This window comes from Hyperolius riggenbachi, chromosome 12 (assembly GCF_040937935.1).
Source record: "Hyperolius riggenbachi isolate aHypRig1 chromosome 12, aHypRig1.pri, whole genome shotgun sequence".
Classification (NCBI taxonomy): Eukaryota; Metazoa; Chordata; class Amphibia; order Anura; family Hyperoliidae; genus Hyperolius; species Hyperolius riggenbachi.
Window position 1 is genome coordinate 47,860,671 of NC_090657.1, and position 26,634 is coordinate 47,887,304.

General features: G+C 47.0%; 1 protein-coding gene across 1 annotated transcript in view; it reads left to right on the plus strand.

Moving 5' to 3' along the window:
• The first annotated feature begins 274 nt into the window (after positions 1-274).
• LOC137540929 (NXPE family member 1-like) overlaps positions 275-26,634 on the plus strand; it is a 55,117-nt gene continuing 28,757 nt past the window's right edge. Inside the window, exons 1-2 of the mRNA XM_068262107.1 lie at positions 275-930; positions 16,703-16,764. Of these exons, the coding sequence (XP_068118208.1) occupies positions 275-930; positions 16,703-16,764 (718 nt within the window). The remainder of the gene's footprint in view (positions 931-16,702; positions 16,765-26,634) is intronic.

Genomic DNA, 26,634 nt, shown 5'->3' on the forward strand with positions numbered 1-26,634 from the left:
GTTATACATCTTATTCATCATGTTACATTTGTCATTGTAATCACCAATTCTATATTTTGTAGCCATGTCCATATGTGATGAATATCATTGTCGGTATCATTATGAACCCCTTATTTGTTTTCTTACTTTGTACATTGCCATGGAATATGCTGGCACTTTATAAATCAATCATTTTGTAATAACAGAACTGTTGACCATTTCTCATCAGCATTTAAACTTTGAGCTTCCTGAATTAAAAGTGCATGTTCCCTTTGCCTGGCGACGTAATGGAACCATGGCCATAGCAATAGAATCTAGTCTCATCGATCAACAAATAACCAAGCTGATGACTCTCATAAATAGTACAATATCTTACGCAGAGGTCAAGTATCTAAATGAAACGACTAGTGCAAAAAACAGTACAGCAACAATATTAAATTACAGAACAAAATACTGTGTTGGAGATACCTTGACTTTTCGAGTTGAGATGTTCAATTATTTGGGAGAAAGGAAGTCCTATGGTGGAGATTTTCTGAGGGCACGGATATTTTCTCCAGAACTTAGAGCTGCAGCTTCTGGGAGAATTGAAGACTTACACAATGGATCCTACGATGTCCATTTTACATTGTTCTGGAAAGGAAGAGTGCAAATATCTATTCTATTGATGCATCCGAGTGAAGGGGTCACTGTGTTGTGGAAAAACAGGAATATTGGATACAGATATATCAAGTACACAGGAAAATTTCTTAATAACAGTAAAGAGGTACTTACTGACTGCGGGCTTTACCTGAATTCCCAAAAAGAAGTATGTGAATATGCAGACAAGAAATACGGAGAGGTGTTCTACTGCATCAAGCAGCCTGGAGTACCTTGCGAGGCTTTTATAGCATTAAGAATAGGAAACCATTTGCCTTCATACCTCACCAGACTTGAAAAGAGTTTGTTTACCAGGTAAGCATGTCTATATATTACATAATTATTAACGGCATAGTCTGTCTTTAAAATGACGCTGCTTCAAAGTTGTTTTAAAGTGAATGGGAACCCATAATTAAACAAAAAAGTCAGATACTAACCTAAGGAGAGGGAGGCTCTAGGTCCCATAGAGCATTCACTCTCCTATCCCAGTCCCAGTTGTTGTCCTGGCTCCCCCGTAGCGGTATTCCACCATTTCGGTCAAGTACCGCTGTTTCCCCACCGAAGGGAGGCTTTGGAAATGCTTCAGGAGCCAGAGTGCTCCCGAAGACGGGCCGCTCTACACTGCGAACGTGCAAGCGCCCTCTGACACACTCGCATGTACACAGTGTGGAGCCGCCTGTCTTTGGGAGGACTTGGCTCCCAAAGACTTCCGAAGTCCCCGGGGGATTTGAACGGGGGGGAGCAAGCGCTGCACCAAGGGCACCGGGAGAGGAGAGAGAAGGCTCATTAGGACCTGAGCCTTCCCTCTCTTTAGGTGAGTATCTGACTTTTTTTATTTAATTACAGATTCCCATTAGCTTTAAGCTTACTTATGCACATGAAAAAAAGGTCTCATGCTCAGTAAAGCTTCGTAAAACTTACCTCTCTAGATTAACACCAGGTTCATGGAAAAGATTTTTAATTTGAGTATTGAAACAGCGGACAACACATTTCACAGGTTTTACCTACTTCCTCAGGTCAATTTAAAAGATGAAGCGCCTTATATCTGACTGTATTGGAGCGTTGTAATGATTGGGTGCTGCAACTCAGATGTCTGATCATTGGTGATCTGCAGAATCACCAATAATACAGACACTATACCTGATTGTGTGAGTACATTTGAAATCGGCGCCGGTAGACTTGGGCACAGGATACAGCGGTATATGGCTGATCCTGCTTCTGCACAAGTCCAGGCCGATTTAATTACTATTCCCCCTCCAGGCCGCCATGGATAGTGGGGGAATGAAATAATTCGGCTTCCAGCGATTGCTGGAGGCCGAATTATTATGTTTTTAAGCAACCTCGGCTCCGTCTTCTGACGGAGCCGACGTTACTCACTGAGCACTGCAATAGGAGTAATTCCTATTGAAGTCTATGGAGGCGCCGGCTGCGCCCAAATCTAGCAGTGCTGAAAAGCACTGCTCCATGATTATGTGGTGATCTGCAGTATCACCAATAATACTAGTATAGCTAGCTGAGCGTAAGGTGTGGTGTTTGGTGCAACAGTAGAACAAATGGATAGATCTCACCAGAGGAGCTGGTGGGTACTAGCTGCAACAGTATAGACTTCTCCAGAGGAGCTGGAGGGCCTATCAACACAAACAAACAATACCTTTACTAGAGGAGCTGGGAAAGTAATAATGATGAGAGAACTAAAGAAGTTTGGCTCAAATGACAGTACAAATGACTGAATAGTATGACTAGACCAGAGGAGCTGGCAAGGTAATGGCACAAGGGACTGAATAGTTTAGCAAGACCTTGCCAGAGGAGCTGGCAAGGCACTATCAGTTACTGGAGCTTATATAAGTGCGTCTGAAGCTTACCAGAGGAGCTGGTGGGTTCTAAAGGCCAGAGAACCTCACCAGTGGCTAGGGCCCACTGGTGAGTAGAGTAGTCAGACAGGCAAAGAACGATAACAGGCAGGCAGAGACAGTACCAAAACGGCAGGCAAGAGAGTTAATATCAGGCAGAGGTTCAGCAACTAAGGTCAGAAAGGCAGAGGTACAGAATCGTTTAGCAATAGCAAGGTCAGAGAGTAGCCAGAATCATACACAGGTTATCAGAAATACAATGTAATAATAACTAACTATAGATAGATATCGCAAACACTGCATATACATCTATCATCAACTGGAACCTCACTAGGTCTGAGCGCTAACACGAGTGTATTCGTAACAGCAGACGAGTTGCCAATGATTAGTGAAGGCTTAAGAAGCCGAGGAGAGCCCAGCGCCATGCCCCCTAACAATCAGCCAATCCGAGCAGCGCGAGTCACTCCTGACATCAGCCGACCGGCAGGTCAGCGGACGAGCCTTCTTCCAGCATAAAGGTCCTGTCTCCGCGCGCGCCTGCGCAATACAAAGGCCCTATGAGCAAGAGACAATGCCGTTTCCGGCATGCTGGACGCCACCGGGGCGTATAAGGCCTGTGAACAGGGAACAAAGGCGTCTGCGGGTATAACATGCGTATCCGCAGCCGCCAAGTTTACAGATGTTACAAGTGTGAGCACCTCTACAGAGCTCTTGCTGTCGTTCATCTGGAGAGGTAAGAGAGCCTTCTCTTTGTAAGTTTTGTAACTGTATTTATATATTATCATACATTTGGTGCCTTCAACCCTGCAAGTATATCGATAGTCACATTTCCTCAGGAGACAATACCTTTAGGCTAGGTTCAATGAGGGATGTTATGGTCCCGTGTTATAAAGTAATATTACACTTTTTACTGTGCTGCAATGTTAAGGCTATGTGACGTTCACAGCGCGATGTTAGCATTGTGTTGTAAATGTTGCGTTTTGGTAATGCACTGCTGCAGTGCATTATCTCTAAATGCGCACATGTTAACCGATACAGGTAAGCATACTTTTCATTGCCTGTATGTGACGTTAATGCAATGTTAATGCGCGTTACAACTTTTTTGTTCCTTTGTAATTTTTGTGCGGGCCTTAAGAGGGTCCTAAATCTTTGAACATCAAAAACCATAAAAAGAACTGCACAATGCAAGCTACCCAGGGGTCTAGTCCTGGGAAAAGAGGTGAGTGAACTCACCCCAAAAATGCCAAAAAAAATGGGCGTGATCAAGCATGTGGGTGTGGTCATGGGTGGGGCCAAATATACATGACCTTAGCAGTGATGTAAAATGTCTGCCGTGGAAGTTTGAGCTCTGCCGTAGTGTATCCCCTAAAAATAGATGTAATCTGACAGCATTTCACCAAAAAGACACATAATCTGGTAGAAGTTCCTCCAAAATACAGATAATATGGCAGGGGTTCCCCCAAAATAGACAATGTGGCAGCAGCAGTTCCCCCAACATACACAATCTGGAAGCAGTTCCCCCAACATGCACATAATCTGGAAGCAGTTCCCCAAATTACGAGAAACCTGGCACCGAATCACCCAAAATACATGTAATCTGGCAGCAGCTGTTCCCCTAACATACACATAATCTGGCAGCTGTTCCCCAAAATACACTTAATCAGTTTACAGCAGTTCCACAAAAATGCAGATAATCTGACAGCAGTTCCCCCAAAATAGGTACCCCAGCATAGGTAGTCAGGTCTATAGGTGTCCCCAGTATAAGTAGCCATGAGTATAGTTGTCCCCAGAATAGGTAACCAGGTGTATAATGTCCCTAGAATAGGTAGCCAGGTGTATAGATATCCACAGAATAGGTGGCCAGGTGTATAGTAGTCCCCAGTATACAGGTCCTTCTCAAAAAAATTGCATATTGGGATAAAGTTCATCATTTTCTGTAATGTACTGATAAACATTAGACTTTCATATATTTTAGATTCATTACATACGACTGAAGTAGTTCAAGCCTTTTATTGTTTTAATATTGATGATTTTGGCATACAGCTCATGAAAACCCAAAATTCCTATACAAACATTAGCATATGTCATCCAACCAATAAAAGAAAAGTGTTTTTAAAACAAAAAAAGTCAACCTTTAAATAATTATATTCAGTTATGCACTCAATACTTGGTCGGGAATCCTTTTGCAGAAATGACTGCTTCAATGCGGCGTGGCATGGAGGCAATCAGCCTGTGGCATTGCTCAGGTGTTATGGAGGCCCAGGATGCTTCGATAGCGCCCTTAAGCTCATCCAGAGTGTTGGGTCTTGCGTCTCTCAACTTTGTCTTCACAATATCCCACAGATTCTCTATGGGGTTCAGGTCAGGAGAGTTGGCAGGCCAATTGAGCACAGTAATACCATGGTCTGTAAACCATTTACCAGTGGTTTTGGCACTGTGAGCAGGTGCCAGGTCGTGCTGAAAAATGAAATCATCTCCATAAAGCTTTTCAGCAGATGGAAGCATTAAGTGCTCCAAAATTTCCTGATAGCTAGCTGCATTGACCCTGCGCTTGATAAAACACAGTGGACCAACACCAGCAGCTGACATGGCACCCCAGACCATCACTGACTGTGGGTACTTGACACTGAACTTCAGGCATTTTGACATTTCCCTCTTCCTCCAGACTCTGGCACCTTGATTTCCAAATGACATGCAAAAGTTGCTTTCATCCGAAAAAAGTACTTTGGACCACTGAGCAACAGTCCAGTGCTGCTTCTCTGTAGCCCAGGTCAGGCTCATCTGCCTGTTTCTGGTTCAAAAGTGGCTTGACCTGGGGAATGCGGCACCTGTAGTCTATTTCCTGCACACGCCTGTACACGGTGGCTCTGAATGTTTCTACTCCAGACTCAGTCCATTGCTTCCGCAGGTCCCCCAAGGTCTGGAATCGTTCCTTCTCCATAATCTTCCTCAGGGTCCGGGTCACCTCTTCTTGTTGTGCAGCGTTTTCTGACACTTTTTCCTTCCCACAGACTTCCCACTGAGGTGCCTTGATACAGCACTCTGGGAACAGCCTATTCGTTCAGAAATGTCTTTCTGTGTCTTACCCTCTTGCTTGAGGGTGTCAATGATGGCCTTCTGGAAAGCAGTCAGGTTCGTAGTCTTACCCAAGATTAATTTTTTGAGAAGGACCTGTATGTAGCCAGAGGTATAGGTGTCCAGTATATGTAGCCAGGGGTATATGTGCCCAGTATATGTAGTCAGGGGTATAGTATTCCCCAGTATAGGTAGCCAGAGGTATAGGTGCCCAGTATATGTAGCCAGAGGTATAGTAGTCCACAGTATATGTAGCCAGAGGTATAGGTGACCAGTATATGTAGTCAGGGGTATATGTCCCCAGAATAGGTAGCCAGGTGTCCCCCAAGCAGGAGGGGAGTAGCGCAGTAAATGGGAGCTGTGGGCACAGTGGTGGGGAAGGGGGGACGTCTCTCCCCCCCCCCCCTTCTCTCACCTTGGGGCTCCCCCTTCCTCACTTTCCCCTCCAGAACTAAAATTTGCGGGCGGCTGGCAGCGTGCAGGACTTACCTCTTCCTCGTTCCGGCGTTAGAGGGAGCACTCCACTGGCGCTAGTTTGGTCTGATCCAGATCAGAGCAGCGGCACACAGAAGTTACCCAGCACTTGGATCGAGGAGAAGGTAAGTCCCATCCTTTTCCAGCCGCTGCCACAAATTTTAGTTCTGGAGGGGAGAGTGAGACTGTGCCCGCCGCTGTGCCCAATGCCCCCCCCCTTCACTGCGCTCTCGCCCTCCACTATAGATGCTAGGGTGGACGATGTCCACTCTCTGAAAAAAGCAGGTGGACTTCGTCCCCTCGCGTTCACGCCCGACTCGATCCCTGAAGCTACCTAAATGGGCTGTATATAATTTATATCAAAGTGCTACTCCTTTGGGCAGACAACTGGAAAATAGACCAAGAAAAAATAGAACATGCACTGATATGAAATCCAATGGTAAAGATGCAAAACACATAGAAGGATCCGCTCACTTGGGTATGTGGTTGAAAAACACCTCTTTGAGACCACAGCAATGAAGCTTGATTGTGAATGGCCAGAGCCTAGCAGCTATCATGTGATGAGCTCAGTGAGTATCAGCCCAATCCTTGGCTGGAATCAGTTTGAGAGGCCCATGGTGATACTAGTAATAAAACTTTAATTATAACATCTAAAACATTTACTGGGCTCAACCACACCTCTTCGGAGATACAATATGACTGCACATAAGTGCTTCTGTATGTAATATATGTAGCTCTGCACGTCATTGCACGTGACCCATCTTAATTACATAATTACATGACACAGCATGGAGCCAAAGAGGATCAAAGTGTCGGATTTTGTCCAACACTGATCCAAATAGTCTGACACCGTGATGGACTAGATCCGGTGGTGGCGCAGGCAGCCCAATGGCGCCCACCGTAATATTTACATTATGTAGCGCAGCATGGCTGGTGGTAATCAACGTGGTGGAAGTCTGACACTGTGATCTAAAGCCAACTCACATACATTGGCCAGGAATCGAACCTAGGCCTACCGCTCTGTAGGCTGCTATCCTAACCATTATACCCTCAACACAACACACTACAATGCTACATGCTGAAGCCAGCCTAGCATGTACCATTGTGATATATCCAAGTGAAATATTAGCTTGCTTAGGGAATTGTAGGATTTTAAACGTCAGCTTACATACATTGGCCGGGAATCAAACCCAGGTCTAGTGCTTGGTAGGCTGCTATCCTAACTATTATACCACCAACACAACACACTACACTGCTACATGCTGAAGCCAGCCTAGGATGTACCATTGTGATATATCCAAGAGAAAAATGAGCTTGCTAAGGGAATTGTAGGATTTCAAAAGCCAGCTTACATACATTGGCCAGGAATCGAACCCAGGTCTAGTGCTTAGTAGGCTGCTATCCTAACCATTATACCCAACACAACACACTACAATGCTACATGATGAAGCCAGCCTAGCATGCACCATTTTGATATATCCAAGAGGAAAATGAGCTTGCTTAGGGAATTGTAGGATTCCAAAAGCCAGCTTACATACATTGGCTGGGAATTGAACCCAGGTCTACCTCTCTGTAGGCTATCCAGGGGAGGACTGGGACCTTTTGGCCTGGGGGGAAAACACAAACTAGAGGCCCGTTTTCACGGCAGCCCAAGCCCAAATGACATCACACACGTGCCCCACGTGCTATATGCCGGGATGGATATAGATATTTTTTGTATATATATATATATATATATTTATATACACACATACAGCAAGGACACTCGCGGGACAGCGTGACAGGTAAAGTATAAACGCACTGGCACATAATACATTTTGAGTTACAACGGTCAGGGTTTCTATCTCTTACACAAGTCCTGCAAGCAGCCCTTCTGGAGTCTAGGGACTGCCTGCAAGCAGCCCTTCTGAAATATAGGGACTGCCTGCAAGCAGCCCTTCTGGAGTCTAGGGACTGCCTGCAAGCAGCCCTTCTGGAGTCTAGGGACTGCCTGCAAGCAGCCCTTCTGGAGTCTAGGGACTGCCTGCAAGCAGCCCTTCTGGAGTCTAGGGACTGCCTGCAAGCAGCCCTTCTGGAGTCTAGGGACTGCCTGCAAGCAGCCCTTCTGGAGTCTAGGGACTGCCTGCAAGCAGCCCTTCTGGAGTCTAGGGACTGCCTGCAAGCAGCCCTTCTGGAGTCTAGGGACTGCCTGCAAGCAGCCCTTCTGGAGTCTAGGGACTGCCTGCAAGCAGCCCTTCTGGAGTCTAGGGACTGCCTGCAAGCAGCCCTTCTGGAGTCTAGGGACTGCCTGCAAGCAGCCCTTCTGGAGTCTAGGGACTGCCTGCAAGCAGCCCTTCTGGAGTCTAGGGACTGCCTGCAAGCAGCCCTTCTGGAGTCTAGGGACTGCCTGCAAGCAGCCCTTCTGGAGTCTAGGGACTGCCTGCAAGAATCCCTTCTGGAGTCTAGGGACTGCCTGCAAGAATGCCTTCTGGAGTCTAGGGACTGCCTGCAAGCAGCACTTCTGGAGTCTAGGGACTGCCTGCAAGCAGCCCTTCTGGAGTCTAGGGACTGCCTGCAAGCAGCCCTTCTGGAGTCTAGGGACTGCCTGCAAGCAGCCCTTCTGGAGTCTAGGGACTGCCTGCAAGCAGCCCTTCTGGAGTTTAGGGACTGCCTGCAAGCAGCCCTTCTGGAGTCTAGGGACTGCCTGCAAGCAGCCCTTCTGGAGTCTAGGGACTGCCTGCAAGCAGCCCTTCTGGAGTCTAGGGACTGCCTGCAAGCAGCCCTTCTGAAATATAGGGACTGCCTGCAAGCAGCCCTTCTGGAGTCTAGGGACTGCCTGCAAGCAGCCCTTCTGGAGTCTAGGGACTGCCTGCAAGCAGCCCTTCTGGAGTCTAGGGACTGCCTGCAAGCAGCCCTTCTGGAGTCTAGGGACTGCCTGCAAGCAGCCCTTCTGGAGTCTAGGGACTGCCTGCAAGCAGCCCTTCTGGAGTCTAGGGACTGTCGAAAACTTTTAAACCTAGACAATATCTTATGTAGCTGTGGACATGCAGTTAACAATGGTGAGAGACCAGACAGATTTTTTCCCACGGACCCTGCAGGCAAGCCTCTGCTCTTTATTATGCTGTGTATATTTACTAGCTTGCCCGCCTTGCAATTGCTCTGTAATTGGGCGTTTATTTCCCTCATTCAGCCTAGTGTTTCACATTGCCTTATACAAAAACCTGAATTCACTAGGCACAGTGCCGGCCCTAAATCATTAAATGAGAGGCAGCCTGGGGGGAAATCTCCCCCCTTCCCCCCTGGCCAGTCCTCCCCTGCTGCTATCCTAACCATTATACCACCAACACAACACACTACAATGCTACATGCTCAAGCCAGCCTAGCATGTACCATTGTGATATACCCAAGAGAAAAATAAGCTCTCTCTTTCTCTCTCTCTCTAGGACTTGATGCCATTGAACCGAATTTTCAGCTTAAAACCATCAACCGATACCGGCAGAATTTCACAGGCAATTTCGGAATTCCGCCGGATTGAAAAAGCAATTCCGTTCCGACCAAACGGAACGGAATGACCAATTTCCGCCTAAAACTGTGGAAAATACAATTCCGCGGAAAGCGGTGACCATCCCTACTAGAGAGAGAGAGAGAGAGAGAGAGATTAATCTACATGGCTATCTGGGGTTCTCTTTGGACAACTGTTAAACATAAAAGGCAGGGCCATTCCTGGGTGGGCTTGAACCTTGCCGTTAACTTCCAAACGTGTGAACTAGTTGTGCCACAGAGACTGTGTACTGCAAAGACTGTGCACGCAGTTGCTGTTGAATGATTTTATGGGGATGCATGTGTGTCTTTAGGAGGGAGGAAGTAAGTCTGCTCCAAGAAGTTTCAGCATGTAGTGCTGGTGGTATAATGGTTAGGACAGCAGCCTACCAAGCACTAGACCTGGGTTTGATTCCTGGCCAATGTATGTAAGCTGGCTTTTGAAATCCTACAATTCCCTAAGCAAGCTCATTTTTCTCTTGGATATATCACAATGGTACATGCTAGGCTGGCTTCAGCATGTAGCATTGTAGTGTGTTGTGTTGGTGGTATAATGGTTAGGATAGCGGCCTACAGAGTGGTAGGCCTGGGTTCAATTCCTGGCCAATGTATGTGAGTTGGCTTTTGACATCCTACAAATCCCTAAGCAAGCTAATTTTTCTCTTGGATATATCATAACGGTACATGCTAGGCTGGCTTCAGCATGTAGTGTTAGTGGTATAGTGGTAAAGAGAGCTGTCTACCAAGCACTAGACCTGGGTTTGATTCCCGGCCAAGGTATGTAAGCTGGCTTTTGAAATCCTACAATTCCCTGAAAGACGAGACCCTCCTCCCTCCAGAAGGATTAGAAAAAGGACTAAGGGAACAGTCAATAGGGTCTATGGGCTACCATATAGCATAAACAAGGTTCTATTTGCGATTATTTTAATTTTTCCGCTGGAATCCGGAATTCCGCGGAATTTCACAAAAATCTGGCGGAATTTTCATAGCGACTGAATTCAGCGCTGGCAGAATCCATGAATTCCGGCGAAACGGAATTTGCTCTTTCCGATCATCCCTAGGACTCAAGGCCCACCAACAGTGCATGTTTTGTAGAAAACCACAACCATGCACAGGTGAGGTAATTAGTGTCTCAGCAAAGCTGATTAACTACCTCTGTAGATTTCCACAAAACATGGACTGTTGGTGGGCCTTGAGGACAGGGTTGGGGAACACTGATAGGAGACACACACAGTGATATTTGAGAAGTGAAATGAAGTTTATTGGATTTACAGAAAGTGTGCAATAATTGTTTAAATAAAATTAGGCAGGTGCATACAGTAAATTTGGGCACTGTTGTCATTTTATTGATTCCAAAAACATTTAGAACTAAGTATTGGAACTCAAATTGGCTTGATAAGCTCAGTGACCCCTGACCTACATACACAGGTGAATCCATTTATGAGACAGAATATTTAAGGTGTCAATTGTAAGTTTCCCTCTTCTTAATTTTCTCTGAAGAGTAGCAACATTGGGGTCTCAAAACAACTCTTAAATGACCTGAAGACAAATATTGTTCACCATCATGGTTTAGGGGAAGGATACAGAAAGCTGTATCTGAGATTTCAGCTGTCTGTTTCCACAGTTAGGAACATATTGAGGAAATGGAAGACCACAGGCTCAGTCAACCCACAGACCAGCACCAAAGACCTACAACATCATCTTGCTGCAGACGGAGTCACTGTGTATCACTCAACCATTTGACGTACTTTACACAAGGAGATGCTGTATGCAAGAGTGTTGCAGAGGAAGCCTTTTCTCCACTCACAGCACAAACAGAGCCGCTTGAGGTATGTTAAAGCACATTTGGACAAGCCAACTTCATTTTGGAATAAGGTGCTGTGGTGGACTGATGAAACTAAAATGGAGTTATTTGGGCATAACTAGGGGCATTATGCATGGAGGAAAAAGAACAGCATTCAATGAAAAAGGGGGGGGGGGGGTCTGGTCACCCTGGCTGCCTGAGGGTCTGTGCTGTGGGCTGGAGCCCATGCTGCACAGATCAGCGCAAAATCCCCTGGTCCTCAAGTGGTTATGCATGGAGGAAAAAGAACACAGCATTCAATGAATAACACCTGCTACTTACAGAAAAAATATGGTGGTGGTTCCATCATGCTGTGGGGCTGTGTGACCAGTGCAGGGACTGGGAATCTCGTTAAAGTTGAGGGACGCATGTATTCCACTCAGTATCAGCAGAGTCTGGAGACCAATGCCCAGGAATCAGTGACAAAGCTGAAGCTGCGTCGGGGCTGAACGTTTCAACAAAACAACCCTAAACACTGCTCAAAATCCACTAATGAATTCATGCAGAGGAACAAGTACAACGTTCTGGAATGGCCATCTCAGTCCCCAGAGCTAAATATAATTGAAAATCTGTGGTGTGAGTTAAAGAGAGCTGTCCATGCTCGGAAGCCATCAAACCTGAATGAACTAGAGATGTTTTGCAAAGAGGAATGGTCCAAAATACCTTCAACCAGAATCCAGACTCTCATTGGAAACTACAGGAAACTTCTTTTCACTTCTCAAATATCACTGTGTGTGTGTCCTATATGATATATTTAACTGACATTTTTTATCATAACAACCAAAGATTTATACAGGAAAATCATGACAATTAACAAGGTTGCCCAAACGTTCACATTCCACTGTCAATGGCAGTTGGAACCAGGTGTTATTTTCCACAATGCAATGAGGTTTAAAGACAGCACACAGTCAGGGCCATGGCCACGAGTACCTGACATCACATATGGGAGGGGCTTCACCAAACTATAAGCCACACAGAGGTCACTCTTGGGTAAGGGGGTATGGGCTACTTGTTGGGCTGATGTGCAATCCTGGGTAAAGCTTCTTCTTTACTAAAGGGGCATACACACATCCAATTTTAATTGGCCAAACATTGAACAATTTTACCACCTTCCTGTAGTACGAGGCCAACAGACATTGAATACAGGGAACAGAATATGTAGGTAAGCACTCATACCACACAGAACTGGTAAAATTGGCCAATCATTGGTCAACCAAAATTGGATGTGTGTACCAGGCTAAAAGCTTGGAGGCACACTTATTATTTAATAATTGTAAAAATAGAAGAAAACACACTCACACAAGCAATAATTATTTCATTTTGCAGATGTGCTTAAGCAGTACTTTTGCCATATTTTTCAGGGACAAACACACCTGCATGGCTGTACTGTAATGAATGGTAGCGAGGCGGCGGCGAACAGCGCTACCGCCGCAACTGCCTCTGCCTCTCGGCGTGTAAATGTTCCCGCACCTCGGGTGGCTCGCGCACTGAGGACGGACATCTCTGTGGCACATAGGGTCGCATTAGCACGTGCTCATCGACAGGACTTTTATGCGGGGAGGAGGTGAGTCAGCTGACCTGCGGGTCGGCTGACGTCAGAGGGCACGGTCGCCATCGCTGATTGGTTAGCTCTAGGGGCGTGCCTCGGGGATGCCTCAGCGTACTTAAGCACAGCAGGTTCATTCACAACTTGTCTGCTGTTGCGAATACTTCGTGTTAGTGCTCAGACCTTTGATAGCTATAATTGAAATTCATTGAATACTGTATTATTATCTGTGTATGACTCTGGCTCGTTCTGACTACTCCTTTGCTCAACGCTTCTGTACTTCTGCCCATCTGATCTAGTTGCCGACTCTGCCTGTTTATCTTTTGCCTCTGCCTCCTGATTCTGTACTTTGTCTGCCTGTCTGTTGCCAACCCGATTTGTCTGACCACTCTACTCTCACCAGTGAGCCCTTGTCACTGGTGAGGAGCTCATTGTACTGTGTTGCCCACCAGCTACTCTGGTGAGGTGATTCTGACATCTATCAGTACTTCTACTCTCACCATTGAGCCCTTGTCACTGGTGAGGAGCTCGTTGTACTGTATTGCCCACCAGCTCCTCTGGTGACGTGACTGACATCTATCAGTTCAAACTGCTGCACTTCTACTCTCACCAGTGAGCCCTTGTCACTGGTGAGAAGCTCATTGTTCTGGAATACCCACCAGCTCCTCTGGTGAGGTAACGCTGATATTTACCAGTACTACTGTTGCACCAATCACCTACCTGTACTTTAGCTATCTCATCAGTTGTCTGATATACTTGTATTATTGGTGATTCTGCAGATCACCATGTAATCAGGTATATATCTGTATTATAGGTGATACTGCAGATCACCATATAATCAGAACTCTGTTACTTGCTGACACACATTGTTACATGTACCAGCTACTTGCTGGTAATCACTGCAGCCAGGGGGTTGCTAGCCACAAAGATCAGTGGCATGTGCCTCGGATCTATTCTGGGGTACCCGGATGTCCGCCAGGCAGTGTCACTTGTGGTACCTCAATGGTGAGCATGCTAGGAGCTGTGGTGCATCAATCGGAGGTATGCTGGGTGCTGTGGTGCCATGCTGGGTGCTGTGGTGCCTTTATGGGGGCATGCAGGGAGTTGTGTATAGTCTACGGGGGAATGCTGGGCAGAGCAGTGCTTTTCAGCACTGCTAGATTTGGGCTCAGCCAGCGCCGCCATAGACTATAAAGGGATTCAGTCTATAGCGGCGCTCAGTGAGTAACGTCGGCGCCGTCAGAAGACGGAGCTGAGGTAGCTTAAAAATCATAATAATTCGGCTTCCAGCAATCGCTGGAAGCCTAATTATTTCATTCCCCCACTATCCATGGCGGCCTGGAGGGGGAATAGTAATTAATTCAGCCCGGACTTGAGCAGAAGCAGGACCAGCCATATACTGCTGAATCTTGCGCCCAAGTCTACCGGCGCCGATTTCAAATGTACTCCATGCTGGTAATTGTGGTGCCTGAATGAGAGGCCCATGGGAGCATGGAAGGAGTTCCACTAGAAGCCCAGGGAATGCTCTGGGGGAATGCCAGACAACCTGGCAGCAGGCCAGCCCGCCCAGCAGAAAGTCAGACTAGCCAGTAGAGTTGGGCCGAACCTCCGATTTTAGGTTCGCGAACCGGGTTCGCGAACTTTCGCGGATGGTTCGGTTCGCGTTAAAGTTCGCGAACCGCAATAGACTTCAATGGGGATGCGAACTTTGAAAAAAAAAAAAAATTATGCTGGCCACAAAAGTGATGGAAAAGATGTTTCAAGGGGTCTAACACCTGGAGGGGGGCATGGCGGAGTGGGATAGATGCCAAAAGTCCCCGGGAAAAATCTGGATTTGACGCAAAGCAGCGTTTTAAGGGCAGAAATCACATTGAATGCTAAATGACAGGCCTAAAGTGCTTTAAAACATCTTGCATGTGTACATCAATCAGGTAGTGTAATTAAGGTACTGCTTCACACTGACACACCAAACTGTTCACTGAACAGAACAGGTATGCAGTGGCGGGTTCACTTAACAGGTATGCAGTGGCAGGATCAATGAACAGGTATGCACTGGCAGGATCACTGAACAGGTATGCAGTGGCAGGATCAATGAACAGGTATGCAGTGGCAGGATCAATGAACAGGTATGCAGTGGCAGGATCAATGAACAGGTATGCAGTGGCAGGATCAATGAACAGGTATGCAGTGGCAGGATCAATGAACAGGTATGCAGTGGCAGGATCAATGAACAGGTATGCAGTGGCAGGATCAATGAACAGGTATGCAGTGGCAGGATCAATGAACAGGTATGCACTGGCAGGATCACTGAACAGGTATGCAGTGGCAGGATCAATGAACAGGTATGCAGTGGCAGGATCAATGAACAGGTATGCAGTGGCAGGATCAATGAACAGGTATGCACTGGCAGGATCAATGAACAGGTATGCACTGGCAGGATCACTGAACAGGTATGCAGTGGCAGGATCACTGAACAGGTATGCAGTGGCAGGATCACAGTACAGGTATGCAGTGGGCTGAGGGCTCACTGAACAGAACAGGTATGCAGCCAGGAAGAAGTTAAGCCTAACTAATCTTTCCCTATGAGAGACTGCAGCAGCTCGCCCTACTCTCACTAATGCAGGCACACGAGTGGCCATAACGGCCGCCGCTGCCTGCCTTATATAAGGGGGGGGGTGGGGCTCCAGGGGCTAGTGTAGCCTAATTGGCTACACTGGGCCTGCTGACTGTGATGTAGAGGGTCAAAGTTGACCCTCAGGTGCATTATGGGGCGAACCGATTTTTTGCGAACTTTTGCCGCAAAACGTTCGCGTGCGGCATCCGCACGCGAACCACCTAAGTTCGCGCGAACCACGTTCGCCGGCGAACCGTTCGGCCCAACTCTACTAGCCAGCACAAAGCTAAGTAACTCTGCATAGTTATGTTTAAGTGACACTGCCTATTTATGTGATATGCTGCATTTTTTCTTTTTTGTATTAATGGAGAGTGGGCTTCATCCAACATTTTGCTGGGCAGGTCTACTTAGACCGCTGTTAAGTTAATGTAAATTTTGCTCCACCCATGACCACACCCACATTCTGGTGCGGGGCCACACCTATTTTCCATCTAGAGTGCCCAAAAGTGCCCCAGATCTCTTAGGAGCCTAGCAGCGCCCCTGACTGCAACTATTGGCAGCAGTATAACAACGGAATCACAGAATAAATTCCCAATGTAACAATTTGGACTCTTGAAACTCTCCAAGCAGGCTTGGGTGGACCCAGTCTTTGTTTAGTAGGGCCACAATTTGCACCCCGATCATTGATTTCTAAAGTCTTCTAAAATAAGGGCAAACGTGTTAAAATGCAACATATTTAAAGTGGATCTGAACTTTGCATATGACAGAAGGGAAACCTAGAGAAATGCACCCTGTATGCATTTAGAGAGTTAAGATCAATTGTTTTATTCCCCCTCATTTGTGTTTAATCACAACTGGAATTTGATCTCTCCCCTGTCCTGTGTCACATGACTGCCGTGGCAGCGATGGCAGAAAAGCTCATTTGAAAGCACAAGCTGTTAACAATATGTTTGCTTCTATGAATCAGGAAATATAAGCTGTGCAGATTTATTTTATAATTTGTATCAGTTTAGTGTAGCAAAAATTGTTTAAAGGTTATTGTGCTGTTGTGTATATTTTAGAGCAGAGAGTACGTTCTGAGTTCAGGTCCGCTTCAAAAATGTTAATGTACATATACAACTGTAGATGTAACTTGTTTTTTTTTTTCATTGTTCAATATATTTAAGGTCCAACATTGCAAATGAAATTCACAAAACAGTTGCAAGTATTGATGTTTTCGAATGTTCAAGTAAGTGCGCTGCTTAAATAATATTTTTATATACACAAGGTAAAAAAACCATGAAAATATCTATGAAAAGTTGTTCTGCACTGGAGTATCATTTGTTAGAAGGTTGCATGACATTGCAGAAGTGCCACTTTATAACCCTTCATATAATTACCTTTCTCCACGTTCATCAACTACTTATTGCTTTCACAATATAGAGTAGAATAGAAGTAGAGACGGCCCGAACGGTTCGCCAGCGAACTTCCGGTGGTTTGCGATCGCAAAGAACCGTGAACTTTTCCGGAAGTTTGGTTCACCCCATAATGCACTTTGAGGGTCAACTTTGACCCTCTACATCAGTCAGCAGGCACATTGTAGCCAATCAGGCTACACTCCCTCCTAGAGCCACTCCCCCCCTTATAAAAGGCAGGCACCGCAGGCCATTATACTCACTTGTGTGCCTGCAGTAAATAGGGAAGGGACAGCTGCTGCACACTCTCTCATAGGGAAAGATTTGTTAGGCTCTTGTAGGCTTCTTAGCTTGCTCCTTGCTGATTCTTATTTCTAAAATAGCACCCCACAACAGCTCTTTTGAGATCTAATCTTGTTATTGTAATCTATTTTTTTTTCTGTGTCCCCCACTGACACTTGTGTTGCATAGACACCCTTGATAATTCATACTGTGTGTGTGCCACTTCCAGGCCCAGCACATTCAGTGACTAGCTGTGTGTGTGACAGGTGCACATTGTAATTCCCATTACTGCATATACCTACCTACCCATTCACAGTGCACCCACCTACCTACGTGAGTTGAGCGCATGCAGTGTCACTGTGCCTGTCCGCTACCTGTCTGTGTGTGACAGGTGCACATTGTAATACCCAGTACTGCATATACCTACCTACCTACCTATTGTTCACAGTGCACCCACCTACCTACGTGAGTTGAGCACATGCAGTGTCATTGTGCCTGTCCGCTACCCGTCTGTGTGTGACAGGTGCACATTGTAATACACATTGTAATATTACCTACCTTGTGTGTTGAGTGAACCCACCTCATCACTGCATAAACCTACCTGTTGTGTTCGGTGCACCCACATCATCACTGCATATACCTACCTGTTGTGTTCAGTGCACCCACCTACATACGTGAGTGCACGCAGTGCGATATACCACTCTGTGCATACCTGTTAACTGCACCTGTGTGACTGCACATTGTATTAGTCAAGTCAGTGCATACCTTTCACTTCATCCCCCCCGAAATGGACACAACAGACAAAACAGGCAGTGGTAGAGGCAGACCCAGAGGAAGGCCACAGGCCGGCAGGTCTGTGCGAGGTCGTGTTGATGTGATTTTGTGTGGCCCTCGACCAAAATACAGTGCTCAGAAGAAGGCAAGTCCCATCAACTCCCAAGATTGTCAGGACGTGGTTGACTATTTCACACAGAACACCTCATCTTCGGCAGCCACCAGCGCTACTACAAGCACCACATCCATTGCATTTGACACTTTGCAGGAGTTATTTGGTGAGGAATTAACCAATTCACAGCCATTATTGTTACAAACAGATGAAGTCGCAAAGCAAGTTACACCACCTCATATGTCTGAGTTTGGCGGCGACACTATGGATGTAACGTGTGAAAATGATGAAGTATCTGCTGTTGGTGCAGTTTTGGAGGTGTCTGAGGCAAGCAAAGCTGGGCAGGATGATTATGATGAGAACGATGATACGGATACCACGTATGTTCCCAATAGAGGAGATGAACAGGGGACAGTTCAAAGGGGGAGTCAGAGAGGAGTAGGAGGAGACGAATTGCTGAAAGAAGCAGGGAGAGCTAGTCATCAGAAACAGCTGGTGGCAGTGTCCGACGCCATGTATCGCCACCTATGTACAGCCAGCCAACATGCCCTTCAACGTCAGCTGCTGATGCCACCATAGTGCCATCACCCCAGGGGGGCTCAGCGGTTTGGAAATGTTTTAATGTGTCTGCCTCAGATCGGAGCAATGCCATCTGTTGTCTCTGCCTCCAAAAATTGAGCCGTGGAAAGGCCAACACTCATGTAGGGACAAGTGCCTTACGAAGGCACATGGAGAAAAGGCACAAACAGAAATGGGAAGAGCACTTGAGTAAAAGCAGCACACAAAAGAAAAGCTACCCTCCTTCTCCTCTTCCTCTTTCAGGTACAGAATCTTCAGCCGCTTTCTCCCTTGCACCTTCACAGCCACCCTCCTCCACTCCGCCTCTGCCCTTGAGCTGTTCCTGATCCTCTGCCCAAAGCAGCTAGGTGTCCGTGAAGGAAATCTTTGAGTGGAAGAAGACAATTTCTGCCAGTCACCCCCTTGCCCAGCATCTGACAGCTGGCATGGTGGAACTGTTAGTTTGCCAGCTGGTACCATACAAGCTGGTGGACTGAGGCCTTCTGTAAATTTGTGGCCATTGAGAAACCGCAGTGGAAGATACCAGGCCGCAATTATTTCTCTAAAAAGGCGATACCCAAACTGTACCGTGAAGTTGAGCGGCAAGTGGTGGCATCTCTGGCACACAGCGTTAGGTCAAGCGTCCACCTGACCATGGATGCCTGGTCTGCCAAGCACGGTCAGGGCCTCTACATTACTTACACGGGCCCTTGGATCAACCTGGTGACCGATGGGAGTACATGGCTGTGCAGTGGACAAACTTGTGATGCCTTCACGGCTTGAAGGCAGGCCTCCCGACACCTCCTCTCCTTCTGCTACATCCTCTTTGCTGTCGTCCTCCTCGTCTGAGTAGCAGTTCAACTTTGCTGGTGCTACGATCTCCTCTTCAGCTACACAGACCCTTTTCCCCAGGGCCTATGCTGCATGCCAGGTACAATGGTGTCATGCCATCTTAGACATGTCTTGCCTCAAAGCGGAGAGTCACACTGGACCACCTCTTCTTGCTGCTCTTAAACAGGTGGTTCAGTGGCTGACCCCGCACCAGCTGGAGATCGGCAACGTGGTGTGTGACAATGGCAGCAATCTCCTTTCCGCTCTGAATTTGGGAAAGCAGCTGACACATGTACTCCGCATGGTGCTTGTGCTGAATCTAGTCATTCAAAGATTTGTGTCAAAGTACCCAGGCTTATAGGATTTCCTGAAGCAGGCCAGGAAGTTGTGTGTGCATTTCAGGCAGTCTTACATGGCCATGGCACGCTTTGCGGACATTCAGCGGAGAAACAACTTGCCGGTAAGACGCTTGATATGTGATAGCCCGACTTGCTGGAATTCGACCCTGGTCATGTTCTCTCGCCTGCTATAACAGGAGAAAGCTGTCACCCAGTACCTCTACAATTTAAGTAGGAAGACACAATCTGGGGAGATGGGGATGTTCTGCCCCCCCCCCCGAACTGGACACTTATGCGAAATGCATGCAGGCTCATGCGGCCGTTTGAGGAGGTGACCAACCTGGTGAGTCGCAGTGAAGGCACCATCAGCAACTTGATCCCGTACACTTACTTCCTGGAGCGTGCCGTGCGTAGAGTGATGGATCAAGCTGTGGAGGAGCATGAAGAGGAACAGTTACAGCAGGAACAGTTGTAGGAGCAATTTACATCAGAATCAGATGTTTCCCCAACACCTGCGGCAGTACAGAGGGGGGGAGGAGGAAGAGTCATGTGGGGAAGAGGGGTCAGACTCGGATGATGAAGAAGGTGTTTCTTTGGAGGAGGAGGAGGCGGTGGCAGAAGAACAACCGCAACAGGCGTCGCAGGGGGCTTGTGCTGCTCGACGTTCCCATAGTATTGTTCGTGGCTGGGGTGAGGTGGAGGACTTACCTGACATCACTGAGGAAGAGCAAGAGGAGATGGATAGTACGCCTGCATCCAACTTTGTGCAGATGTCATCTTTCATGCTGTCAAGCCTGTTGAGGGACCCCCGTATAAAAAAACTCAAGGGGAATGAGCTGTACTGGGTGGCCATGCTACTAGACCCTCGGTATAGGCACAACGTTGTGGACATTTTACCAACTCGCCAGAAGGCAGAAAGAATGCAGCACATGCAGAACAAGCTGGCAACTATGCTTAACAATGTGTTAAGTGTGATGTCACAGCATAACGCAATAAAGGTGCCACAAGTCTTCTCCCATGTCCACGCAGGCAAGGGCAGGACGCTTCAGCAATCGCATGGTGGTGTCGGACTTGCGGACATTCTTTTAGTCCAACGCCTCAACTTAGTGCTTCCGGATCCACCCTCCACCAATGCCTGGACTGGCAGGAGCTGACTACCTGGCCTTAAGTGTGGATGTAGACACTGAGCAGCGATGAACCCTTGGACTACTGGGTGCGCAGGCTTAACCTGTGGCCAGAGCTGTCTCAATTTGCCATCCAACTTCTGTCTTGCCCTGTCTCAAGCGTCCTGTCAGAAAGGTGGAGGCACTGTCACTGAGAAGAGAAGTCGTCTAAGTCACAAAAGTGTTCAGTACCTCACCTTTATCAAAATGAATGAGGCATGGATCCTGGAGGGCTACAGCCCGCCCGAAGACTAAGTCAGTCCCCACACACAGCATCTCTGCCTGCACGCTGTTTGACTGGATGCCTGCCCCAAGACTAGGTCGCTCCCCACACAGCACCTCTGCTCGCAGGCCGCTTGACTGCCTTCTCCGCCACCACCAACAGGGTCCAGGACTCCAGTCGGATTCCTGAATTTTTTAGGATAGCAGCGGCCGCTATAATAACTTTTCTGGTGCGTGTACATGCCTGCCTAATTTTTCTGGCTGCACTATGGCTGCAACAACAAAACAAAAGGCATGTACATGTGCCAATTTCCATTCGTGATCATTACCTTGCCGCGGTGAAGGGGCTTGCGTATCACAATGAAGCAATGATCGCCGGCTATATGAGTGTCTCAGGGGGTGGCACACCAAAGATAATAAGGTTGTTGCTTTATTGTGGACAGACCAAATTTGATCAGCTGGACAGTCGGTTGTTCTATCATTGAGCTACCACTGCCTAGCAACCATATTGGCTTGAAAACCGCCACAGCCTGCACTCTGGCCATGGTGCGCACCAGTCCAGCATGGCCGTCACTACGCAATTAGATGTTTGCGGTGCGTAACAGTGAGTTTGGTGTGTCAGTGTGAAGCAGTACTTTAATTACACTCCAGTAGAGGGTATTAGGTTTAGACATTAGGTGGGGGGGGGGTGTTTTAGCGACTAGGAGGGTAGATTACGTTTGGGAATTAGCTGGGTTTTCGTTTAAGCACTAGGAGAGATCTGGTTTAGTTATGAGGTGAAGGGGGGCTGTTTTAGGCACTAGGATGGGATAATTAGGTTTAGGTATTAGGTGGGGGCAGGGCCGGAGCTACCATAGGAAAAAATGGGCAATTGCCGCAGAGCCCCACAGCCTGTAGGGGCCCCCAAGGTGTCCCTCCCCCATCTTAACTGTTGCTCCCCAGGGATTCTGCATAGTCTTTGGCAGAGTAGCGTCTCATCTTTGATGGCGGGCAGGTGAGAGACACTACACTGACAGACACTGCAGAGGTCCTAGGGAGCACAGTTAAGTTGGGAGGGGATTGGGGGAGGGTAATCAGCCAGCTCAGGTGCCCAGGAGGGAAATTGGCTGCAACAAAAGGCGCCTAATGATGCTTTTTGGTCGTGGGGGGGGAGGGGTGTCTGTTGGGGGGCCCCCAGGCTAATTTTGCCCTAGGGCCCAATTTTTACTTGAACCGGCCCTGGATGAGGGGGGGGGGGTGTTTTAGGCACTAAGAGGGGGTGATTAGGTTTAGGCATTATGTGTGGGGGTGTTGACACTAGGAGGGGGGATTAGGTTTAAGCATTAGGTTAGGGGGTTGTTTTAGGCACTAGGAGGAGATAATAGGTTTAGGAATTAGCTGGGCGGTCCTTTTAAGCAGCAGGAGAGATCAGGTTTAGACAGGAGGTGGGGAGCTGTTTTAGGCACTAGGAGGAGAGATCAGGTTTAGACATGAGGTGGGGGGCTGTTTTAGGCACTAGGAGGAGGTATTACGTTTAGGAATTAGCTGGGGAGTCATTTTAGGCACTAGTAGGGGAGATTAGGTTTAGGCATTAGGTGGGGGGTTTATTTAGGCACAAGGAGATGGGATTAGGTTTAAGGTAGGGTGGTTAGGAGGGGGAGTTAGTTTAGGCATTAGGTGGAGGGGTTCGTTAATTTCAACTACCAATAGTTTTACTTTCAGCAACTCCAGTGCACTATAATAGCAGTGCTATAGGTACGCAGTAGAATTTTTACTACCTTCTCTTAACTGGTCTGTTTAGATTTTACCCCACAAGGATAAGCACAATATGAAACACTGGTATGTTGTCATTTCAATTCATATTTACACCTCACTGAAGCTAAGTTATATCATTGGTGACTGCAGTAACAATTATCCAGTATGCTTGTAATTAAGTAACTAATGAGCAAATATAGGAGAGAAAGTTTTCTGCTTCTCCCTGAATACAGCAGAAACTTTGTGGACTTGCTTACACAGCTTAGTACACTTCAAACACAATCTGATAATACTGGCTGGCAAAAGTAATCTCATCAATTAGCACGCAGCTAAATGAAGTGAAAAGAGTGTTCCAATAACTTGGAAGCCAGTCAAATGATTTTAGCTTTTATTTTAGGATGTGTTTATTGCTTTACACCACAGATACAATTTGAGTAAAAATAATACCAGTTGCCTGACTCTCCTGCTGATCCTGTGTCTATAATACTTTTAGCCACAGCCCCTCAACAAGCATATAGATCAGGTACTGTGACTGAAGTTAGACTTAATTAGCTGCATGCTTGTTTCAGGTGTGTGATTCAGCCACTACTGCAGCCAAAGAGATCAGCAAGACAACCAAGCAACTGGTATTGTTTAGAATGAAACATCCATATCCCACTCATTTTAGGTTCCCTTTAAGTTTATAAAGAACTTTTTGGTCATCTTCTAGAATCACCTCCTACGTTCACATATACAAGATTTCTCTCATGCTAACCCCTCCTCTTGGATCCCCTTCCACAACACATCCATCATTCTCTAACCTTTGACATCTTGCCAAGTTGTACCTAGAGATGGGTCAAACTGTTCTGCCAGAAAATACTTTGCAGCAAACCAGCAGTATTCAAAATTTGTGTTCAACACAATTAAAAAAAAATAATTTGCGTTTGCATTTTTTCCCATAGACTTTAATGGCAGGCGAGCTGCCACTAAATTTAGCGGTTAATAGCAAAGCCCCCTTAAGTGCTACAAACGCCAAATTTTAAGGATATGTGGAGGTGACAATGGCTACAGGAGGAAACAACTTTTTTCAAAAACCTTATAGTTTTTGAGAAAATCGATTTTAAGGTTTCATAGCAAAAAAGAATACATTTAAATGCGGTAAAAGACAGTTAATGTAGAAAACTTAATGGTAGTGTAAATTTACATATGTCAAAAGAAAGGGCAATTAATTTCATGATGAGGTTTCCAGGTGGGGGAGGGGGGAGAGGGGGGGCGCAGTTCGTACGGACCCCCTGCAATCCCCAAGGAGGTGGCAACGCTTTGGCTAGGGTTCGCTATACATGTTCAGAGTGTGGGAAATTAAAAAAAAAAACGTGGGGTTTCCCCTCTTGAGCCTCTTAAACCCCTTGTCCCCCATGCAAGCTGGGATAGCCAGAATGTGGATCCCCGGCCGAGTGGGACTTCACATCCTGAGCTATACCAGCCCGCATGGTCCATGGTATGGGCATCGGACATTTCCGATGATATTGGCCTGGGAACTTTTTTTTCAAACGTACAGGTATTTCTGGTTAATTAATATTAAAGCACTTTTTTCGTTGTTGTGTCTATTTAATTTGACCCTTTTGTACCCCCATATTAATTCTGGCGGGCCCCTTCTTAAAGGGGACTCCCAGATGCCACCATGAACCCCCCCAGGCGACGTCGACCCCCACCTCCTCCTGGGGCACTGGAGAAGTGAAGAGCCTCTTGTCCATGGATTGGACAAGGGCTCCGGGGGAGGCGGGGAAGGGAAAGGCTTGGCCGCCCCTCTCCCCCGAAGTCCCTCCATAACATGGACCATGCAGGCTCAGGGGCGCCACCAGCCTACAAGCAAGGCACTCCCCCCGCTTGGGGCCTCATTGTAAGGGGGGGCCTCGCTCTGCTGCTGCTGCTGTCAGCTCCCCTAATCTGCTGCTGCTGCTGGCGGCTTTACTAATCTGCCACCTGGTCCCCTCCTCCGGTCGGATCCCCCTCCTGCCCGGCGGCTAACACTTAACACCACATATCAGCCGTGACATGCAAGCAGCCGGCAGCAAGGCAATGCCCAATAATGGTGCTGCTGGTATACAGGAAGTGAACGTCACATTGTTGCTGGCTGCTTGCATGCCACTACTGATATGCAGTATTAACAGTATTAGCCGCCGGGCAAGAGGGGGATCTGACAGGAGGAGGGGACCAAGGCATCAGGATAGGTAAACTGGGAGAGGTAGGGGGAGTCTGCCTACCTATTCCTGACTGTATATATTCCTGGCTACACCTATTCCTGGCTACCTATATTGGCTGCACCTATTTCTGGCTACCTATACTGGGGCTCCACATGTTACTGGTTATCTATACTGCAGCACCTATAGCTCGCTACCTTTTACTGAGGGCACCACCTGTACCTGGCTACCTATACTGCAGCACCTATAGTTTGCTACCTATACTGAGGGCACCACATGTACCAGCATACCTATACTGTAGCACCTAAAGCTTGCTACCTATGCTGAGAGCACCACATGTAACTGGACACCTATATACTGCAGCACCTATAGCTCACTACCTATACGAAGGGCACCACCCATACCTGGCTACCTATGTTGCTGCACCTGTAGCTCGCTGCCTATACTGAGGGCAGCATATCTCATAAATGAATCGGTACTACCTGTATTTTGCTAGTATTTTAATCCACCCACATTATGTCTTGGCTATGCCCACGTTTCATCACTTATTCAGTGGTGGGGCTGCGTACATTTTTGTGACAACTCCATTCGTGGAAGGGGTTGGGGGAGGGGCCACTAGTTATAAGCTGCTTGGGGCCACAAACACCCTAACTGCACCCCTGCATGGGCAGGTATAGCTCAGGATGCAAAGCCCTACTCAGCCGGGAGCTCTGCATTCTGGCTATCCTAGCCTGCATGAGGGACAAGGGGTTAAAGAGGCTCGGAAGGGGGACACCACAACATTTTTTATTTTTATTTCCCACACTCTGAACATTAAAAAAATTCCAAAAATAGGTTAAATTGCTAGGGATCTTTATACAGCTATTGAGGCTGCATAGCGATCCCTGGCCAAAGAGTTGCCACTTCCACAGGGTTTTCAGGGGTCCGGACTCATTGTGTACAGACCCCCTGGAAACCCCATCATGAAATTCATTGCCCTTTCTTTTGATATATGTAAATTTACACTACCATTAGGTTTGCTACACTTTCTGTCATTTATCTCATTCAAATGTATTTTCTTTCCTTTGAAACATTAACATCGTTTTTCTCAAAAACTGTAAAGGTCTTTTTTTGAATTTTTTTTCCTCTTGTAGCCATTGTCCCCCTCTACATACCCTGAATACTTGGTGTTTGTAGCACGTAAGGGGGCTTTGCTATTAACCGCTAAATTTGGCGGCCGCTCGCCTGCCATTAAAGTCTATGGAGACCGCTGCAAATAGATTCTCAAATCTTTGCAGAAAATTAGGTTCGAACTTTGCGCACCTAAAATTTTATATTTGGCCCATCACTAGTTGTACTCTATAGTAGATAACCTAAAAACACACAACCTCTAGGTAAGCATATTGTGTAGTTGTTTACTACCCCACCTATAGTTCTCTCTACCCCCCATTCCTTTAGATTGTAAGATCACGAGGACACGGCTGTGTCGACCTCTTGTGCTTTGGAATTTGTTATTCATTTGTCACTGTTA